The 22,025-nt window shown below is 43.6% G+C and overlaps 2 protein-coding genes across 6 annotated transcripts in view; one reads left to right on the top strand and one right to left on the bottom strand.

Annotated features, from left to right (window-relative positions):
• The window catches only part of LOC111957646 (ankyrin-1-like), a 312,240-nt gene that overhangs the window by 137,382 nt on the left and 152,833 nt on the right, over positions 1-22,025 (bottom strand). The window lies entirely within an intron of this gene.
• The window catches only part of LOC111957647 (oxysterol-binding protein 2), a 275,496-nt gene that overhangs the window by 225,201 nt on the left and 28,270 nt on the right, over positions 1-22,025 (top strand). Inside the window, exon 1 of one of the 3 annotated variants that reach the window (XM_070437051.1) lies at positions 16,568-17,100. The exons of the other annotated variants lie outside the window; for them this stretch is intronic. Within the exon in view, the coding sequence (XP_070293152.1) occupies positions 16,908-17,100 (193 nt within the window). The 5' untranslated portion in view covers positions 16,568-16,907. Of the gene's footprint in view, positions 1-16,567; positions 17,101-22,025 lie in introns of those variants that run through there. 3 annotated transcript variants of the gene reach the window in all.

The raw sequence follows: 22,025 nt of genomic DNA, 5'->3' as shown, positions 1-22,025 counted from the left end.
ATGGTGGACCACAGTGCTGCTGCTATTCCCACTGTCTCTTCCAACACTCTGCTATATTCAGATACTGAACTGATGGACCTGACTCCTGCTTCCTGGATGTTTTTGTTCAGATGTGTGTGTGTGTGCGCGTGCGTGTGTGCGTGTGTTAGTAAGTGTAAATGAGAGCAAATCAGTTAACATACATTTGATCAATCTCTGTATTTGTGTGTATTGCGCTCAATTTTGTATCTCAGTACTTTATATCGCAATGTTTCAGATCTGAACACATACAGTGGGGAGAACAAGTATTTGATACACTGACGATTTTGCAGGTTTTCCTACTTACAAAGCATGTAGAGGTCTGTAATTTTTATCATAGGTACACTTCAACTGTGAGAGAAGGAATCTAAAACAAAAATCCAGAAAATCACATTGTATGATTTTTAAGTAATTAAATTTGCATTTTATTGCATGACATTAGTTATTTATGATCACCTACCAACCAGTAAGATTCCGCTCTCACGACCTGTTAGTTTTTCTTTAAGAGCCCTCCTGTTCTCCACTCATTACTGTATTAACTGCAGCTGTTTGAACTCGTTATGTATAAAAGACCCTTCAGCACACTCAATAAACAGACTCCAACCTCTCCAAATGGCCAAGACCAGAGAGACTGTGTAAGGACATCAAGGGATAAATTGTAGACCTGTACAAGGCTTGGGAGGGCTACAGGACAATAGGCAAGCAGCTTGGAGAGAAGGCAACAACTGTTGCACAATTATTAGAAAATGGAAGAAGTTCAAGATGACCGGTCACTCACCCTCGCTCTGGGGCCCATGCAAAGATCTCACTCGTGGGGCATCAATGATCATGAGGAATGTGAGGATCAGCCAGAACTACCACGCAGGACTGGTCAATGACTGAAGAGAGCTGGGACCACAGTCTCAAAGAAAAACCATTAAGTAACACACTACGCCGTCATGGATTAAAATCCTGGCAGCGCACGCAAGGTCCCCCTGCTCAGCCAGCGCATGTCCAGGCCCGTCTGAAGTTTGCCAATGACGCATCTGGATGATCCAGAGAGGAATGGGAGAAGGTCATGTGTCTGATGAGACACAAAATAGAGCTTTTTGCTCTAAACTCCACTCGCCGTGTTTGGAGGAATAGAAGGATGCGTACAACCCCAAGAAACACCATCCCAACCGTGAAAGCATGGAGGTGGAACATCATTCTTTGGGGATGCTTTTCTGCAAAGGACGAGGACGACTGCACCGTATTGAGGGGAGGATGGACGGCGGCCATGTATGGCGAGATCTTGACCAACAACTCTTCCCTCAGTAAGAGCATTGAAGATGGGTCGTGCTGGGTCTTCCAGCATGACCAACGACCCGAAACACACAGCCAGGGCAACTAAGAGTGGCTTCGTAAGAAGCATCTCAAGGTCCTGGATGCCTAGCCAGTCTCCAGACCTGAACCAATAGAAATCTTTGGAGGGAGCCGAAAGTCCGTATTGCGCGCGACAGCCCCGAAACTGAAGGATCTGGAGAAGGTCTGTATGGAGGAGTGGGCCAAAATCCTGCTGCAGTGTGTGCAAACCTGGTCAAGAACTACAGGAACACGTATGATCTCTGTAATTACAAACTAAGGTTTCTGTACCAAATATTAAGTTCTGCTTTTCTGATGTATCAAATACTTATGTCATGCAATAAAATGCAAATTAATTACTTAAAAATCATACAATGTGGATTTTCTGGTTTTTGTTTTAGATTCCGTCTCTCACAGTTGAAGTGTACCTTTGATAAAAAATGACAGACTCTACATGCTTTGTAGTAGGAAAACTCGCAAAATCGGCAGTGTATCAAATACTTGTTCTCCCCACTGGTATAACAACCTGCTCAGAATGACATGGGGAAACTGACAGATGGTCCTTATGGTTTTTTCCTCTCTAATCAGTCGTTTTAAAATGTGTGTCTGGGTTGTGGTTTTCTGTTTGGCTCAGACCTGCAGGCTTGGGCAGAGACACACACCGGCTGTTTGGGGTGTGATCCTGTCCCTCTAATGAGGCTGAAACGAAGCCGGTGCTGTGTGGAGAGGAGAATTATGGAGGTGGGTTGGGAGTAGTGGAGGAGAGAGAAGCTCTATGATCAGTAACACATTGGCAGTCCAGTTACCTGCTACTGTTTTTCAAACTAGGACACCATTAGTGTGTCTCTCTCTCTGTCTCTCTCTCTCTGTCTCTCTTCTCTGTCTCTCTCTCTGTTCTCTCTCTCTGTCTCTCTCTCTGTCTCTCTCTCTGTCTCTCTGTATGTCTCTCTCTCTGTCTCTCTCTGCTCTCTCTCTTCTCTCCCATTCTTATCCTTTCCCACTGTCTGTTGTTATTCCGTCACTGTGTCTCTATGCTGTGAGGTAGCTCAAGTCCCTCCTCCCTTTCTAGTCTTGGTGATGTGTATGGCTCCATGCTGTGGAGAGGTCGGTGTTTTGTATGCTGAATAGTGGCCTCCTGTTAAGTGATCTCTTGGGACAACAGCATGCCTCGCTCCACACCTCTCACCCCCCCCCCCCTCTTTTCCCTGTCTTTCCCTGTTGGCTGCTGCTGTGCTCTGGCGGGTTGTCAGTCTGAGTTTGAAGCTGTGCTGTTACACACTAAGTCTGACCTTTCTAAACCAGCACATTCCGCAGATGAACAGTGCAGAACTCCAGGACCTGCTGCACTGATATGCCAACACATCTCTCTCGCTCTCTCTTTCACTCATCCCTCAACTCTTTCCAGTCTGTCATCCCACTTCCATCTGTGTCTCACCCTGTTTTCCTTCCCACTGCATTCTCTCAAAAAAAGTCATTGGCTTCCCTCTCCCTCGCAATATCTCTTCCTCCCCTCTTCTCTTTCAGTTTTTTTCTCTCCCTCCCCTCCTATCCCATTCAGAGGTGACACAAGGTAGACAGTGTCCCAGATATTTAGCACCTGTGGTTTGAATGGTCTTTAAATATACCCCATTGGGGGAAACCGCTGCATGGACTAGACAATGATGACATTCCAGTCCCTCCCTTATTACGCAGGCACAGGGCTGGAGCCAAAACTCATAAAGAGCCAGTGTATGGCTCGCTCTGTTCCTGTTACATTTTACACTGATGTGCGTTAGCGAGAGAGCGAGAGGGTAGTGTTATCTAGTAGTGCTGGAAATAGCCAGGAACCTCCCAATAGGATATGATCACGGTACTTAGGTGACGATATGTTATGTATTGTGATTCGATACTGCAATTTTATTGTGATTGGATGTTCCAAACATTTATTATATATACAAAAGTATGTGGACACCCCTTCAAATTAGTGATTTGGCTATTTCAGCCACACCCGCTGCTGACATGTATAGAACATTGAGCACACAGCCATGCAATCTCCACAGACAAACATTGTCATTAGAATAGCCTTGCTCAGTGACTTTCAATGGGCTCCGTCATAGGATGCCACCTTTCCAACAAGTCAGTTTGTTAAATTTCTGCCCTACTTTAGCTTTTATTGTGAAGTAGAAATGTCTAGGAGGAACAACCGCTCAGCTGTGAAGTGGTAGGCCACACAAGCTCACAGAACATGATCGTCAAGTGCTGAAGTGCGTAGTGCATAAAAATCATCTGTCCTCAGTTGCAACACTCACTACCAAGTTTCAAACTGCCTCTGGAAGCAACGTCAGCACATGAACCGTTCGTCGGGAGCTCAATGAAAAGGATTTCCATGGCTGAGCAGCCGCACACAAACCTAAGATCACCATGTGCATTGCCAAGCGTCTGCTGGAGTGGTGTAAAGCTCGCTGCCATTCTAGAACAGTGGAAATGCATTCTCTGGAGTGATGAATCACGCTTCGCTATCTGGCAGTCTGACGGATGAATCTGGGTTTGACGGATGCCAGGAGAACGCTGCCTGCCCGAATGCATAGTGCCAACTGTAAAGTTTGGTGGAGGAGGAATAATGGTCATGGGCTGTTTTTCATGGTTCGGCTAGGCCCCTTAGACCAGTGAAGGGAAATCTTAACGCTACAGCATATAATGACATCCTAGACGATTCTGTGCTTCCAACAGTTTGGGGCAACAGTTTGGGGAAGGCCTTTTCCTGTTTCAGCATGACAATGCCCCGTGCACAAAGCGAGGTCCATACAGAAATGTTTTGTCGAAGGCCCCCCGAGTGGTGCAGCGTTCTAAGGCATCGTACACTCTAAAACGAAAACGTTCCTGGAGTAACCTTTAGGGGTTCTTCAAATTTAATCTGTGGGGGAACCTCTAAGTTCTTTGAAGAACCACTTTTAATGGATCCTCGAAGAACCTTTTGGCCTTTTCTTTTCTAACCCCTCTTTTTATTAATAATAATACACTTAGCAATAACTACTATTAACACAATATTTTAGTTGTCACTGTTTATTATGCATTTAATGGCAAAGCAGAATAAAACAATTCAAATATGAGGTAAATTCCCAGCAGAGCCCCAATGTGTATATCCTCTGGCATGTTGATGTTAATGTGTTGATGTTTTCCGTATCCACAGCCAGAATGATTTTGCAGTGCATGGTGAACAAACAGGTTTCTTGTTATATTCATCAGAGGTGTAGGGAGGGTGAAGTCTGGGATTCCAACATTTTAAAAATGTTTACAGATGTTTAACAAGGCATGCACACATTATTCATACCTTGGTTTTTGTGGTGAATGAAAAAAAAAATGTTGATATGGTTTTCATACACATACCTTGTCCATAATGTAGAGGCCTATGGGATTGTCATTAAAGAGGTAAGGGAGGAGGATGGTAAATGTGATCTGCATAACATACGAATAGCAATTGACATACCTTTGTATGCGTCCTCGTCTACATACCTACAGACACAAAAGCGAGTAGTTCAGTCATCTGCACCCAATATAGCTAGCCTTCAACATATTCTTATAGTCTACATATTCTTACCTCTTTGTTGGTTTTATATCCATTGAATTGTCCATTTTCTGTTTTAGAAAGATTTGCACAAATATGAAAAGATGGATGTTTACATCATAAAACAATATCAATTTAGAGGGACACACCTTACCGTCAATTAAAGAGGTCTTAAAATGTATTTTTCAGTTACATTTTGCACCTGCTGTCCTTTAAAACTTCTCAGGGCTGCAATCCCGTTAACGGGATCGATATGACAACAGCCAGTGAAAGTGCAGGGCGCCAAATTCAAACAACAGAAATTACATAATTAAAATTCCTCAAGCATACAAGTATTTCACACCATTTTAAAGATACACTTCTTGTTAATCCCACCACGGTGTCCGATTTCAAAAAGGCTTTACAGCGAAAGCACCACAAACGATTATGTTAGGTCACCGCCAAATCACAGCCATTTTTCCAGCCAAAGACAGGAGTCACAAAAAGCAGAAATAGAGATAAAATGAATCACTAACCTTTGATGATCTTCATCAGATGACACTCATAGGACTTCATGTTACACAATACATGTATGTTTTGTTCGATAAAGTTCATATTTATATCCAAAAATCATAGTTTACATTGGCGTGTTATGTTCAGTAATGTTTTGCCTCCAAAACATCCGGTGATTTAGCAGAGAGCCACATCAATTTACAGAAATACTCATAATAAACATTGATAAAAGATACAAGTATTATACATGGAACTTTAGATAATCTTCTCCTTAATGCAACCGCTGTGTCAGATTTAAAAAAAACTTTACGGAAAAAGCACATCGTGCTATAATCTGAGTACAGCGCTCAGAGCCCAAACAAGCCATACAGATATCCGCCATGTTGTGGAGTCAACAGAAGTCAGAAATAGTATTATAAATATTCACTTACCATTGATGATCTTCATCAGAATGCACTCCCAGGAATCCCAGTTCCACAATAAATGTTTGTTTTGTTCGATAACGTCCATAATTTATGTCCAAATACCTCCTTTTTGTTAGCGCGTTTAGTTCCAAAATCCAAATTGATGGTCAGGTCAGACGAAAAGTAAAAAAATTCCATTACAGTTCGTAGAAACATGTCAAACGATGTATAGAATCAATCTTTAGGATGTTTTTAACATAACTCTTCAATAATGTTTCAACCAGAGAATTCCTTTGTCTTCAGAAATGCGATGGAACGCAGGTCGCTCTCACGGGAGCGCGCATGACCAGCTCATACCGGACACCTGACTCGAAGAGCTCTCCTTCCGTCATTCTTCACAGTAGAAGCATCAAACAAGGTTCTAAAGACTGTTGACATCTAGTGGAAGCCTTAGGAAGTACAATATGACCCCAAAGACATTGTATGTTGGATAGGCAAACCTACAAACCTCAGATTTCCCACTTCCTGGTTGGATTTTTTCTCAGGTTTTTGCCTGCCATATGAGTTCTGTTATACTCACAGACATCATTCAAACTTCAGAGTGTTTCTATCCAAATCTACTAATAATATGCATATCTTAGCTTCTGGGACTGAGTAGCAGGCAGGCAGTCAGTTTACTCTGGGCACCTTATTCATCCAAGCTACTCAATACTGCCCCCAGCCATAAGAAGTTAAGAAGCGTGATTTGGCAAGTCATGTTTCGGAGGTTGCATACACGACCTTCGCCTCTCCCGAGCGCGTTTGGGAGCTGCAGCAATGAGACAAGATCATAATCACAAAATTGGGGTAAAAAGAGAGAAAAAAAAGAAATGGTTTGTCGAGATCGGTGTGGAAGAACTTGACTGGCCTGCACAGAACCCTGACCTCAACTCCATCAAACACCTTTGGGATAAATTGGAACGCCAACTGCGAGCCAGGCCTAATCGCCCAACCTCACTAATGCTTTTGTGGCTGAATGGAAGTCCCTGCAGCAATGTTTCAACATCTAGTGGAAAGCCTTCTCAGAAGAGTGGAGGCTGTTATAGCAGCCAAGGGGGGACCAACTCCATATTAATGCCCATGGTTTTGGAATGAGATGCTTGACGAGCAGGTGTCCACATACGTTTGGTCATGTCGTGTATTTCTCACTATATGTCTTCTGCAGAGAGATGCTAGAGAGCGTGGTAACATTTGTTTTGATCAGTCATGGAAATCAAAGTATCGATATAATATTGTCAAAAATAACTCTGTACAGTAACACTTTTTTTTTCCTAACCCCCCCCCCCCCCCCATCCGCTGTTATCCAAGCATTTTTGTGTGTGTGTGCACTATATCAGTCTTACTGAATAACACAACCACACAGCCAGTCTATGGTTAAATGGATCCGGAATCTATGTTAATCACAAACTGCCAGGGAACAACATACTTTTTTAAAACACAGTAATATTACAGGAGTTACTACACTGGTGGTATTGTGTGGGGCTTTGCTGTACTGGGATTAGTCTTCTGTATGGATCGAGTGTGTCTAGGGCTGTTACAGTGACCGTATTACCACCACTTCAGCTGTCACCAGTCATGACCGCAGTCAAATTCCACGTGAGGGTTTAGTCACAGTAACTAGGCTTTCCCAAGCTCTGATGCTGCTGATGGTCATTAGTAGTCTACCAAACTTGCTAACTGCCTGGTACTCGGCACTCTATTGTCCCTCTAATCACTCTGACATCAATGCAAATGTAATCGAAAATCAAATTAATCACTTCATGAGAGCCCATGAGCTCATGTTGCTCAACATTTCTATAGGCTATACAATTGCGCGAGAAAACAGAGTTTTCATCGCCTCTATTAAAAAGAGGAGGATCCCATTAGCTAGGGCTACTATATATATTTTTCAACTCTCCTAACATTAAGCACATTGCTTCGCTTTACATCAGGAGTATAGCCCACCTGGCTGGCATGAAAAGGAGGATGCTTTTTTTACCATGGGAAAAGCATCCCCCATTCGCTATTTAAGTGCATAGATTACATGTATTTTTCCCCCTACCCTTGTTCCGAGACAGGTGCATGATAATAGTCCATTCTAAATCAAAACTTATTTCACACATATATAATTTAGTATATGTAAAGACAAGATTAAATCAAGAATACTCTGATGTGTGACAATATTAGCCTATCACTTGTGAATTATATATTATCATTTGTGAATGATGCCCAGCTTGTGAACATTGCTGTGCTTATAATGTGAAGAAATTGCCTAATAGTTTATCAATATTTTAAGCTAAACGTTCTGATCTGTTGCATCAGCCTCAATGCTTTTAAACGTTTTTTTGATGCGAGTGGTTGTATTAATTTGGGGGATAGTAGATTGACATAGGCTAGTGCTTTTGCTGTTGGTTAGGCCTACTACTCATCTTGTTGGCTGGCGAAAAGTAAATGTGGACAGTTCTTCAATATGCGCCTCGGAATTTGATAAGAAGGACATGCGCGATTGCATCAGAGTATGATGTGTCTGTCTTCACTTGTAGCCTACTTCGGAGCTGAGATAGATGCCTGTGAGAAGAACCCGATCACGTGACGGGCATTGGCAAATAAGAATAGATATATCTGAGTGAGAGGCGCTTCGGAGTACAGTCGGGAGAAGGGAATCATAATTATTATATTCAGCCCAAGGGCACAACGGCCACTGGTCGCAGGGATCTTTTTTTAGGGGGCATTATGACCACATTAGGGGGATGCCGCCGGGAAATTTGAGGCATTGTCAATTGCTTGTCAAATTGTGAATGAGAGACTGAAGTGTGTGCGGCCTATGCAAGAAACAAAGCAGAGCTCATGCCTTTCATGTGACTTTTTTTCAAATCATCATTAGATTTGCATCAGGCAGCCTTAGAATGTTAAAAATTGAAACATATAGCCCAACGTTTGTATCCCAACTAAAGTTTCATAAATAACTCTAAATTAAGCATATAGGAGGACCTGTTTCTTTGTTAACCGCTCAACACAGAATAGCTGCATGTGCGCATTCCCTCAGAAATCATTTGAAGAAAACAACATCCTTTCTATTTTATTCAGCTACTGTATGTTCAATTCTGTCCTTCATACTATAAAATAATATAAAAATAATGCCATGGAATTCTAAGCAAATCTTGTCTGCTAAATGAACTTGTATAGCCCACAGCCATATGGCAAAGCCAGATCAGGGCCTAATATAAGGGCAACTCAGAGTATTCTGTTCTTCTGAAATACATTACATTTTCTTCATATCATGTCTCTTTAGAACTGTCTAAAATAAATAATGGATTTATTGTGAAGGTGTAGGCTATATTAAATGTATTTATTAGACTTTTAAAATGTAGATGTTCCAAAGGTCTGCATGTGTGGAAGCCAGGAGATGCTAAATGTGTTTATGTTTAATTAATGGTAAGTTACCGAGAGACCGGCAGTTTTTTGCTTGACAATCACCGGGTGACAAAATGTCATGACCGCCTCAGCCCTAAGTGTGTCCAATGAGGATCTCTGTATGCTGTGCTGCTTGAAAGACCAATCCATTGGGATGCAGAATGTCACACACACTCAGTGCATAGATGGAAGAAGTGTCCCCCCCCCCCCCCCCCTCCTAAAACAGGGAAACCTCTAAACTCCTAAAACGTTGGGTTATGACAGGTATAGCTGGGGTTTTTGGTATTCTGGTTTGCTCTGGTTTCCTTCCTAATTGGATTGTTGTTCTGTGGCTTATCTAGATTAGTTTTCATCTGCATGGCTTGGGGCTCTGACTGACTGACACATCATCATGTCTCAGGACCCTGATGTTGAAGTCGGTCTTGAATTCTCATGTACAGTAAGATCAGACAGTTGCCTATCCTGCTAGTTAGTGACTTGCTTTACTCAGTCATTCTCTGTTTGGCAGGCCGAGGATCACTATTCCAGCTGGGCATTGTGCCAGGCCTGGCAGGCTGAGGATCACTATTCCAGCTGGGCATTGTGCCAGGCCTGGCAGGCTGAGGATCACTATTCCAGCTGGGCATTGTGCCAGGCCTGGCAGGCTGAGGATCACTATTCCAGCTGGGCATTGTGCCAGGCCTGGCAGGCTGAGGATCACTATTCCAGCTGGGCATTGTGCCAGGCCTGGCAGGCTGAGGCTGGGGGTCATGGAGGGGTTTCATCCTGATGGGAATAGCAGGGGAGGAACACTGAAGCTGCTTCAAATGCCACCCTGTTCCCTATATAGTGCACTACTTTTGACCATGGGCCAAAGGTTTTGGTCAAATGTAGTGCACTATGTAGGGAATAGGGTGCCATTGGGACACAGAATAAAGCAGCTTCATGAGGTCTGCTGGGAAACCTGTGCCTTCCTTCCCCCTCACCACAAGAGGGCAAACCTGGCACCAGGCTCAGTGTAGACAAGGACCTGTCCTGTCCTTCTTCCTGTCACCTTTCCTCTCCATATAGTCTTTTCTGCTAACTGTTGTCATTGGAGTTACATTTTGTTATTTCAGATTATTCTCAGTTTGGTGTTTGTGTGTGTAGCGAGTGGCTATGCTTATTCATTCAGTAGTTGCTAGCTGGGATGACTCGTTGGTCTAGTGTATTGACGGGCAGCTATAATTGCGCGGTGCTCCGTGGGACATTAATATGAAGTGTTGTGTCAGCCTGTAATTGCCAAATCATCAAGTCAATACATTACCCCCTGCAATAAAGCAGCGCCAGGCCCAACCTCAGGCAAGAAGCAGTAACTCTCTGCTCTAGCCATATGGTTAAGATCCTCAACCTCCTTTTGATGACTGACTTATCACCATAGGAGGAGATCAGCCCATAGGGAGAGGGCAGGAATGGAGATCATATTTCAGAGGGAATCGCCATGCTCACTTAGTTTGTAGTAGGCATTGCTTGGTCCTTTATGTAAACAAATATATATATATTTTAACATTCCATTCAATTTGGCTGCCATCACCATAACTAGTACCATCTTTGTCCAGAGACTGTTTCATCCATAACACCACCTTTCTTTTTTATAATGTTGCTCCCTTTTCTCAGAGAGAAATGTTTGCTCTTTTGAACTTAGACACTTCAGTGAGTGGGTTTAGAACTAATGAGCACCAAGTTCTTTGATTGGGGCTGTGAGAATTTTATTCTCAAACGCAGTAACCAGATATAAAGTATGTAAAAAATATAATGGACATACCTTGAGTGAACAAAATATTAGGAACATCTGCTCTTTTTATGACAGACTGACCAGGTTAATCAAAGTGAAAACTATGATCGCTTATTGATGTCACTTATTAAATCCATTTCAATCAGTGTAGATGAAGGGGAGGAGGCAGGTTAAAGAAGGGTTTTTAAGACTTGAGACAATTAAAACATGGATTGTGTATGTGTGCCATTCAGAGGGTGAATGGGTAAGACAAAAGATTTAAGTGCCTTTGAACGGGGTATGGTAGTAGGTGCCAGGTGCACCGGTTTGAGTGTGTCAAGAACGGCAACGCTGCTGAATTTTTCATGCTCAACAGTTTCTTGTATGTATCAAGAATGGTCCACCACCCAAAGAACATCCAGTCAACTTGAACACAGCATTAGCTATGGCAAAATGCATAGAATCGCAGGAAATTAGCTTTATAACTGCAACATTTTCTCTCATCTCCATGGAAAATGCGTGTTCTCTGCTGGATCCTACTGTTGTGATGAAGTGACGTAACGTACATGACATTCAGAGACCATTGCTACCGTAGTTAACTCACTCACTCACTCACTCACTCACTCACTCAATCGGTGGAACCCATTTCAGTTGTCTTTGCGCTGTTACCCGTAGCTCTGTTAAAGGAGATAATAATAAATGCAGGTCAAGTGATATTAATTGGAGGTAGCTGGCTTTGTTTCCCTCCCCTCATTGTATAAGACTTAGGCCATACGTGAGTTACTTACGAAAGTACACACCTTCTCCCCAACACACTGGATACATCCCAAATAGCACCCTCTTCCCTTTATAATGCATTACTTTTGATCAGGGCCTGTAGGGCTATGGTCAAAAGTAGTGCACTTTATAGGGAAGAGGGTGCTATTTGGGACCCATCAGCCACCACTCAACAGCACCCTCGGTTCTCTCACTGATACACTATTATAGCTCTGAATCCACAGCCCCTGTTTTCTCACGTTAGGCTATTAGAAATGTTGCTGCAGAATTTATGACACTCTAGTCAGAAAAATAACGGTAACTTTAATTTTTTCCCTTAATCAAGCGAAACACTCCCCAATTTACCAGGCAGCCTGACAGCCTCAGTAACACTAACTGTCATTCCCTCCTCCACGGGTTGGGGGGGGGATTATAGCCACAGGGGTGTGTGGGTGGGTGTGTGAACTGTTTCCACCCCTACTACCCCTCTCCCAATCCCTAAGCACGAAGCATCATGTTACATTGAGGGGCTATCAATCACGATGCCCTTCACTACAGATCTACTTCAGTATATAAGACTGTTTATCACCATGTCCTTCACTACAGATCTACTTCAGTATATAAGACTGTTTATCACATGTCCTTCACTACAGATCTACTTCAGTATATAAGACTGTTTATCACCATGTCCTTCACTACAGATCTACTTCAGTATATAAGACTGTTTTATTTGATATCATTCCACCAATTTTGCTCCAGTCATTAAGGTGCCACCAACCTCCTGTAGTGCACATCACGCACAAGTAATGCACCAGAGATGCTATTCCAAATCCTTATCTCAGGACACTGCTGACATGGCTTTTTATTATCCATCTTACAGACATGCACTGTTTATAAAAGTGGAACCATACAGGGGCACAACGTTGGTTTTAGAAGTTGGGGGGGGTCACATTTTCTTTTAGGGGCTAGATCAGCTTTAATATTGCAGATAGATTGTGGCTTCCATCAACGTAATTATCTGCATAATTTCAAATCCCCCATATATATTTGTTGTAAATATATACAGTACCAGTCAAAAGTTTGGACACACCTACTCATTCAAGGGTTTTTCTTTATTTTTAGCATTTTCTACATTGTAGAATAATAGTGAAGACATCAAAACTATGAAATAACACATGGAATCATGTAGTAACCAAAAAAGTGTTAAACAAATCGAAATATATTTTACATTCTTCAAAGTAGCTACCCTTTGCCTTGATGACAGCTTTGCACACTCTTGGCATTCTTTCAACCAGCTTCATAAGGTAGTCACCTGGAATGTATTTCAATTAACAGGTGTGCCTTGTTAAAAGTTAAGTTTCTTCAAGTGCAGTCACAAAACCATTAAGTCCTATGATTAAACTGGCTCTCATGAGGACCGCTACAGGAAAGGAAGGCCAGCATCCCGGAGTCGCCTCCTCACTGTTGATGTTGAGACTGCGATTTTGCGGGTACTATTTAATGAAGCTGCCAGTTGAGGACTTGTGAGGCGTCTGTTTCTTAAACTAGACACTCTAATGTAGTTGTCCTCTTGCTCAGTTGTTCACTGGGGCCTCCCACTCCTCTTTCTATTCTGGTTAGAGCCAGTTTGCGCTGTTCTGTGGAGAGAGTAGCACACAGCCATTGTACGAGATCTTCTAAAACCTATGGGTGCAAACAACGTTTCCACGATGGGCTATTAGCAGGACAATAGACTTTTCAACCTTTAGAAAAGGATAGCTCTGGCTAGGTGTGAATTATTTTGTTTTAAATAATCCCCCCAATTTGCTATGTATTAAGTACTCTAAAGTTTTACATTTCTAACTACAAACATCATGCAACTGCAAAATGTTGTGTAAGCCATATACTGTACAGTATTTCTTCATCAACATCTTTATGCTTTTGTTAATAAAAAAATAATAAAAATACTCTTTCAAAATGCAGTTGTTTATTTCAACTATCAGCAGGACAGTTGACTCTTGCCGAGTTTATGGACTTTAAATATATTAATGGCTCCATAGCGAATTACTATAGGAATAAATATCACTGAATGACAGCATGGGGACTGGTCTTGATAATCAATCAGATTTTTATTTGTAAATGTTAGGATTATTTTGCACTATCACAATATTAAAAACGTTCAATTGCATCCATGAATTAAATCGCTTTAGCCGACATGTTGCGGTTCATCTGATGAAGGTGCACATGGACCTATTTATATAATGAATATGAATTCAGAGGGCAGAAATGATTAAATATTAAAGCATTACATCTCTCACTAAAGGCGTCAGTGATACAAAGGTTATACTTCAATCCAAAATGGTTTTGCGGCGCGCAAAGTTCTTTGTTTGTCAGACGAATCATTAGGTTGAAACTACAGAACAGTACAAAACAAGAGAACGCACATGGTTAATGTTCCACTTTTTTTTATATATATATATATAATCTCTTACAGAGCCTTTCCATAACTCCACTCAAGTTTCTTCAATTGTTTTCTGACTGTGATTAGAGCGATCTTGTACGCTGATGCCAGCAGATTCCAGATTGCCTTTGCCGATCGCTCATCATTTTCAACCATCAGTGAGTTGATGGCTTGAATAATCTTGCTGGAAATGAATATCACGGTAGATGCTGTGTTTATGGTTGATTGCCAATATGAAAAACAGTCAAATTCAGTTGTGAATTCAATCGCTTTATTCGGCCGTGATTGGGAGTCCCATGGCGCACAATTGACCCAGCATCGTCCGGGTTTGGTCGGTGTAGGCCGTCATTGTAAATAAGAATTTGTTATTAACTGACTTGCCTAGTTAAATCATTAAAAAAATGTAAGGCTCCTTTCTCTTCTCTGTGCTGGAGTTATTTTCAGAATAAAGTAGGCTAATGAAGGCAACTAATTGTTGCTTACTGGAACACCCAAATTCATCCAATTGTTATAATAGGATTTGAAGCAATAGCCTACCCGCGTGTGTTCAACTATTTCAGCACCGTTTCGCGCTGCTCTGAGTCAAGCATGGGTAATGGTATTGATAAATCAATGAGATTTTTATTTTCACTGAATCTCCGTTTGGGTATTGGTTAGACTACAATTAGGGTGTGGAAATGTTAGGATTATATTGCTCTTCACTCGCAGTCACTTAGTAGCCTACTCCCAACCGGTCATGTTGTACAGCGCCAACTTTTGAAAGCCAGTCAACGCCCCCCCCACCCCCCTATGTTAACACAACTTTTTCTCTCTTTCTTATTCTCCTATTTTCTTCTCGCTAAATAAAGGTACTGTAGTTGCCCAGATACTTCCCACCTTTCCCTCAGCTATACATCCAAGTCTCTTCCTATAACATCTGCCTCCATCTAATCCTTGTTTAGTGTTACTGAATCAGGCGCTGTCTGTCAGATGTATAATTGTTTGTTTTTCTTGGAATAGAAACACCATAATATTAATCAAATGAATTAAGCTAAATTTCTTAATCAATCCCATATACTATGTTCTTACAAAAAAAGGTTTTAACTTCTCTAGTACAGCCAATATAAAAAATGTAAAAGTTCTCAAAGATGCCCTCTAGTGGTCAAACTAGCACTAACTAGCATTAATGGCAACAATGGCTGACACTTAAATAACGTGCCGTAGAATTCTGCGACAGCCCGCAAGCTGTGTTGCAGTACGACACAACTTTTATACAAAGAACCACTGTAAATCCATTCGGATAAACACTCCAAACAGCCTACCAGACTGCTCGGAGGCGTCCGCCTGGTCCTAAAGCACACTCTTGCCGTGTTTTGTATTACATTCCAATGCCAAAAATGCAATTTCAGAATGTCGGGGGGGACATGTCCATCCCCGTCCCCAATGAAAGTTGCACCCCTGGAACCATGACATGGTTAATGACAGCTCATACAGCTGCCTACAATACAAACACACATTGTCATAGTGTGTCCTTCCCAGAGGCGTCAGCAGCAGCAGCAGCTTGAGCAGAATTCAAGTGGATCACTATAAATAAACTGTCTCTGTTGCCATGCTCCAATGTGTATGCGAATTGCGACGCTATAGCTGCTGTTATGAGCCTATAGAGGGTAACAGAGGATATGATCAGAGGACAGCCTAGTTATTGTTGGTATACATGTGTGTGTGTGTGAGACTGTTCCCCTTTCTCAAGGTGTGTGCGTGTGCGTGCGCACAGAGGGAGGCAGAAAGCTTTGTGGGCGGTCAAGGTCACCTTGGAATGCAAATGCAGTACACTGCATGAACCCTTGGCAGCCGTATTAAAATGATCACCTCCCCCCTTCTGAACACTGTGCTGTGGGTGCAGCAGTGCATGCTGCTGAGGAGAAGAGCCACAGTAACAGTAGTATATCTCTGCTATCACATCTCTGCATTGACCTTGCCCTTTTAGAGGAGGTCAGAATTGCGCAGTGGCCTGATCACTACTGTTGGTCTCTTCAGGAAAGCTTTACTGATCGTGGGAAAGAGGCAGAGAGAATAGCAGAGAGGTGATCAGTAGATAGATATTTTATTGAAGACTGCAAAGAGATGACAGATTGTTTGACCTGTATGTCCTTGACTGTAGTTTCCACATGAGGTTAACACCAGTATCATATTGTATCCCTCACACACCTGCACACCGTGGTAGTTTTGTGATCTGTGAAGCACTGTCCCTAATGCTCACTGTAATCTGTGCAGCAGTGAAGCCGTTAACTATTGATTTATGCCGTCAAGCAGGGAAGGCAAGCAGCGGGAGGGAGGGGGGCTATGGCAGTGGGGAAGTAGTAATGCATTCTGGTCTAGGTTCTATAGGTCTCGGCAGCCGGCAGTCATCTATCTCCTCTCTGCCTCGCCCTCCCTCCCTCCTTCCCTCCTTTCCACTCTGCACTGCATTGAGAGAAGCATGTGGAGGAGAATTGTAAATGTGCTGTGCTCTGAGTGTGTGTGCAGCGAGAGCGTTTCAGAGAAGAAGAGCCGAAGCTAGGAGAGGGAGAGAACACGAATGCAAGAGGGGAGCGCCTGCCTCACTTCCCTTGTCATAGCGTGCGGGCGTGTGAATGTGTGTGTGAGCAGTGCGTGTGCCCGCTGCAATGCTGAATAAGGACAATCGCTGCTGCCTCCGCCCCCCCGCGCCAGGATGATGTAGCGGCCCAGGCTAGTGTCGCTTCTCGGGAGCGCCGGGCCTGCAGAGCAGAGAGGAGAGAGAGGGGGATGAAGGGCCGGGGCTGCTGGGAACCAGGGACGGTCCGCTCCTTCTGCAACTCGGGCTGCCTCAGTAAACTGAACCAGGGTCAGTACAGCAGCTACAGCTCAGCCTCAGGAGGAGACAGCCTCCACACTCCTCTCACACCACCCCGGAGGAAAACTTCGGCCTGCCACCTCCTCCACCTCGTATGCCTCGGAGGTATCCATCCATTTATCCATCCATCTCTCTGTATCGAACCGGCGCTTTCTGGCTTTTGGCTCAATTCCGCGCTGCTTGGTCCGACTGCAGCCTGGCCGGTGTTAGTGCTTTGGACCATCCACAGCAGCAGCAGAGTTGAGATGGGTGGACCTGCGTTCATGGGGATGCAGCCTCCCCTCCCACTCCTTTCCCTCCCTCCCTCTCTTCCTCCTCTCCCTTCCTCTCTCTCTACCTCTCCCATTCACTCCCTCTGTCTTCCGGCTGCTTCACTTTGTGTTTGCACGTAGAAGTTATGAAACTTGCAACATGCTAGCTAGCCCCTAGCTGTGTATATCTGCATGCCATAGTTGTCTGTGTATGTACAGTATGTGAGTAGAGTGTTAATAGTAACAGTAGTCCACATATGATGATGACATTGAGGATTGTAAAGATGCTAGCTCTTGCGGCTCCCTGGGTCCTAGAGCCCCTCCGCAGAGTCATGGAGATGATGACCACACTTATGCAGTTCAATGCAGTGTGTGACACTGCACTATAGTAACTGTACCAGCATAAATCTACTTTGGGTTACTTTATATTTATTTTCGGGGTGTAAGTTGAATAAATTAGTCTACTTTATCACCATGTGAATATGCAATTCATTTACATTATGTTTCTGTTAGGGGATTACACATTTGTAACAGCAGTTTATCAGTCCAAGGTTAGATTTGGTTCTTAGTTTTTAAACTTTATTTGGGGAACTCCATGTCAGCTGTGTGTCAGAGTGGTAATGTGTGACTGTTGGTGCAGGCCTGTGTAACTAACCAAGCATGGTATGTGAGGTGAAGTGATGGGGATGAACCCATTCATGGACTTTACAGTTTGTGTGTTGAGTGAGTTGAGCTGTGGTTGAAATTATGTCAGTTAAAGTTTGTATTTTTTATTGTCATAATTTGGTCCTTTGATTGGTCACAGTCTCTTATACCGTAAACCAGGGGTAGGCAATCCTGTTCCAGGAGTGCCGCAGGTACTGACGGATTTTGTTCCAACTAGGTTAATTGATCAGTTCAATGATTGCCTAATTCAACACACCTGGTCTTCCAGGTCAGTTAAATCAAAAACATGAAGCGCTTGCGACACTCCAGGACCAGGGTAGCCAAACTACCCCTGCCGTAGACTCTACTGCACAATGACCATGTTTTCTCTCTTTCTCTCCATCCCTCTTTCCCCCCTCTCTCACTCTATCCCTCTCTCCCCCTGGAGGTGGTAGTGATGGTTCACTAGGACAGCTGTGTGCTCCTGCCCTGGGCTTTCTGTACCATCTCTGCTCTCCACTCGGCATACACACACACACACACGCGCATACACACACACACACACACACACACACACACACACACACACACACACACACACACACACACACACACACACACACACACACACACACACACACACACACACACTTTTTTTTTCAAAGACTAAAAATGGGACCTGATGCGTCTCTGCTTGTCACTCAGCATTAAGGAGGTAGATTGGGGTTAAGGCCCAGCGATAGACTAGCATCTTGTCCAGTCTATCGCACACATAGGGAGTTCCGTACCGGTAAGGAGATAGTCTCCTGCTCCTATGAGATGTTCCGGTTTGCACAAGCCGAGGCAAGGGCTGTGACGATACCAGTATCCAGGGTTGAAAGTAAGGTGGTCCGGTATGGTGTGCCGGCAAAATAAATAGTGGGGGTACGCCGTACTGGTAAGAAATGAAATCTACTTTCACCCTTGCCAGTATTGCAATATGTTTTCCGTAGCATAACTGAAAACACTAAGCAGACTAAACTCTTGGTCCTTTAAAAACCTGCTGTATGTAAAATATTCTGCTATAGTTTGGGAAGGAAATGTGACTCAATGACAACAACATGATGTTTGTTTCCAACATTAGGGCTGTTTTCCTAAAGAAGTTCAACCCTTGCCACGATAGTAACAATATCACGATAGTAACAAGTATCACGATAGTAACAAGTATCACGATACTGGTATGGTCCTGACCCTACTACTATCAGATAAAACCGTGACCAGAAACCATGTAGAACTCAGTACAGACTGTTTCACTGTAACTGACCGTCATCCACAGTCTTTTCATGAACTTTCCTTCTGGCCTCTTGAATTGCTATATCTCATTGACCCTGTCATCATGCATGCAGTAGAACCCTACAGCACCACTGTGGTTTCCCAGGCCAGTCGCCTACACTTTCCCTTCCCAGCATGCCCTCTCACAAGGACGAGGAGGTGCCACTGAGGTGCTGAATTTGCATTTAGTGGAGGAACACAAATTAATGTCCATGCCTGTAGAGAGTGGGAGGGAGAGCAGAGGGCAATTTCCTCTTGAAGGGCCCTGATGTAAAAAGGGCTTTTATAAATACATTTGATGAAATGATTGATTGATCAAAAGTAGTGCACAATATAGGGTATAGGGTGCCATTTGGGACAGAACCTGAATGTGCTGTGGATCGATCAACATATTGGCTCTCTAAAATGTCCCCTCCTTGTAAAGCCTGCTATACTACGCCAGGCAGGAAATAGAATATTGCCCCTCTGTCTAATAAATATTCATATGGATTTATTTCAGATCCCTTTCAGCACTTTTTTACAATTACATTTTACTTTTGTTTTCATTGAAAGCTGATCTTTTGCTTTCTGGTAAAATGTGAGTTACGCTGCCCCTTACTCACCAAACCCTCGGTTTGTTCTTATATTGTGTTCAATATTCTACTAGAAGTGTACTGCAGAGGTTGGGGGGACAGTGATAGGTTGCTCTGCACAGTTCCTAATTTTGTTGCTTTGAGCCGGGCGCTGTGTTACTGGGTTTAACCTGCCGTCTCCTCCATTTGTCTTCACTTGATGCATCTCAGGGGAGCCCAGCAGCCAGTTAGCAATTACTGCTCAGGATTACACTCTCCTCCCTCTCCTGGCCCAGGACACACCGCTCACACTCTCTCCCCTCTATCCTCTCTCCCCTCTATCCTCTCTCCCCTCTATCCTCTCTCCCCTCTATCCTCTCTATCCTCTCTCCCCTCTATCCTCTCTCCCCTCTATCCTCTCTCCCCTGCTATTCCTGCTCCCTCTATCCTCTTCTCCCCTCTATCCTCTCTCCCCTCTATCTCTCTCTCCCCTCTATCTCTCTCTCCCCTCTATCCTCTCTCCCTCTACTCTCTCCTCTCTCTCCCCTCTATCCTCTCTCCCCTCTATCCTCTCTCCCCTCTATCCTCTCTCCCTCTATCTCTCTCTCTATCCTCTCCTCTCCCTCTACTTCTCTCTCCCCTCTATCCTCTCTCCCCTCTATCCTCTCTCCCCTCTATCCTCTCTCCCCTCTAATCTCTCTCTCCCCTCTATCTCTCTCTCCCCTCTATCTCTCTCCCCTCTATCCTCTCTCTCCTCCTCTATCCTCTCTCCCCTCTATCTCTCTCCCTCTACCTCTCTCCCTCTATCTCTCCCCTCTATTCCTCTCTCCCCTCTATCCTCTCTCCCCTCTATCCTCTCTCCCCTCTACTCCTCTCTCTCTCCCTCTATCCTCTCTCCTCTATCCTCTCTCCCCTCTATCTCTCTCTCCCCTCTATCCTCTCTCTCCCCTCTATCTCTCTCCCCTCTATCCTCTCTTATCCTCTCTCCCCTCTATCCTCTCTCCCCTCTATCCTCTCTCCCCTCTATCCTCTCTCCCCTCTATCCTCTCTCCCCTCTATCCTCTCACCTATCTAGTCACTCACTCTAACGCTCTCTCTCTCTCTATCCCACTACTCTATTCTCTTTCTCTCAAACTCACTCGCTCAGCTCCCTGTGTCTCTCTTCTCCTTGATGAATCTGACTACTCTAAAAGCAGACAGACACGCAAGTACATACTAGTCCGTCGGTACTACTAAATATAACCTACTCTCCAGATTTCATGGGTAGTTATGCATTACCTACCAATGCACCATTTCTCCATCCACGGCCTCCTTTAACCTCAGGTGTGCGTGTGGTTTGGGATGTGAGCTGAGCTGGATGAGGTAGAATAGCTTGAGTCTGTACTTGGAATATACTGTATATGGAGCAGAGAGGGGATCTGATAGGATTTCTGAAGTGGGATTATTTAAAATTTTACATTTTAGTCATTTAGCAGAAGCTCTTATCCAGATCGACTTACAATAGCAATTAGGGTTAAGTGCCTTGCTCAAGGGCACATTGACAGATTTTCAGCTTGTCGGCTCGAACCAGCGACCTTTTGGTTACTCACCCAACGCCCTCCTGCCACTAATTGTAATGGGTTCTCTGCAAAACAATGCATTGATTACTGATTAGGGTCACTTAAAATGGTATTTGGTACTGTATCTCATAAACATATTAGCCATTATATGTTCTATGCAGTGAGGATGTGATTCTTCACATTATTTATTATGATGAACTGTTAATAATTATCTCATTATTACCTCATCATTATCCCATCATTCTATGTCTAGGCTACCCAGAGACTAAAGTACAGCCGTCTTCCCTCTGTCTGTTGTGTGAATGTCAGTGTTAACACACAGAGACAGGCTTTCTGCATGACTCCATGCGTGCTCCTGGGGTAGATCAGATCTCCATGCTAGTGGATGTACCCTGAACCAAACCACTGATCTGACAGCACATCCTCAGGAAGAGCTGGAGACGGGGTCTGTCAGTTTAGTAGTACTGCACTGCTCTCCTAATTACACAACCATCTCTTTCTCTCTCTCTTTCTCTCTCTCTCTTTCTCTCTCTTTCTTATTTCTTTCTCGCTGTCTGTCAGACCAGACGTGTGAAATTAGCAGTTTGCATGCTAAGAAGGATGTGGAAGGTAGAGGTTATTGGACATTTAGTTGTGGGTTTACTTGACGTCTAATGACTAGGGTTTTTTTCAGGAAGATTATAGACATCAAGATCGGCTGAAATTGAGGCATA

This window comes from Salvelinus sp. IW2-2015, linkage group LG33 (genome assembly GCF_002910315.2).
Source record: "Salvelinus sp. IW2-2015 linkage group LG33, ASM291031v2, whole genome shotgun sequence".
In the NCBI taxonomy this organism is placed as follows: Eukaryota; Metazoa; Chordata; class Actinopteri; order Salmoniformes; family Salmonidae; genus Salvelinus; species Salvelinus sp. IW2-2015.
Note: the sequence above shows the minus strand (reverse complement) of the source record. Positions and strands in the feature narration are given on the sequence as shown.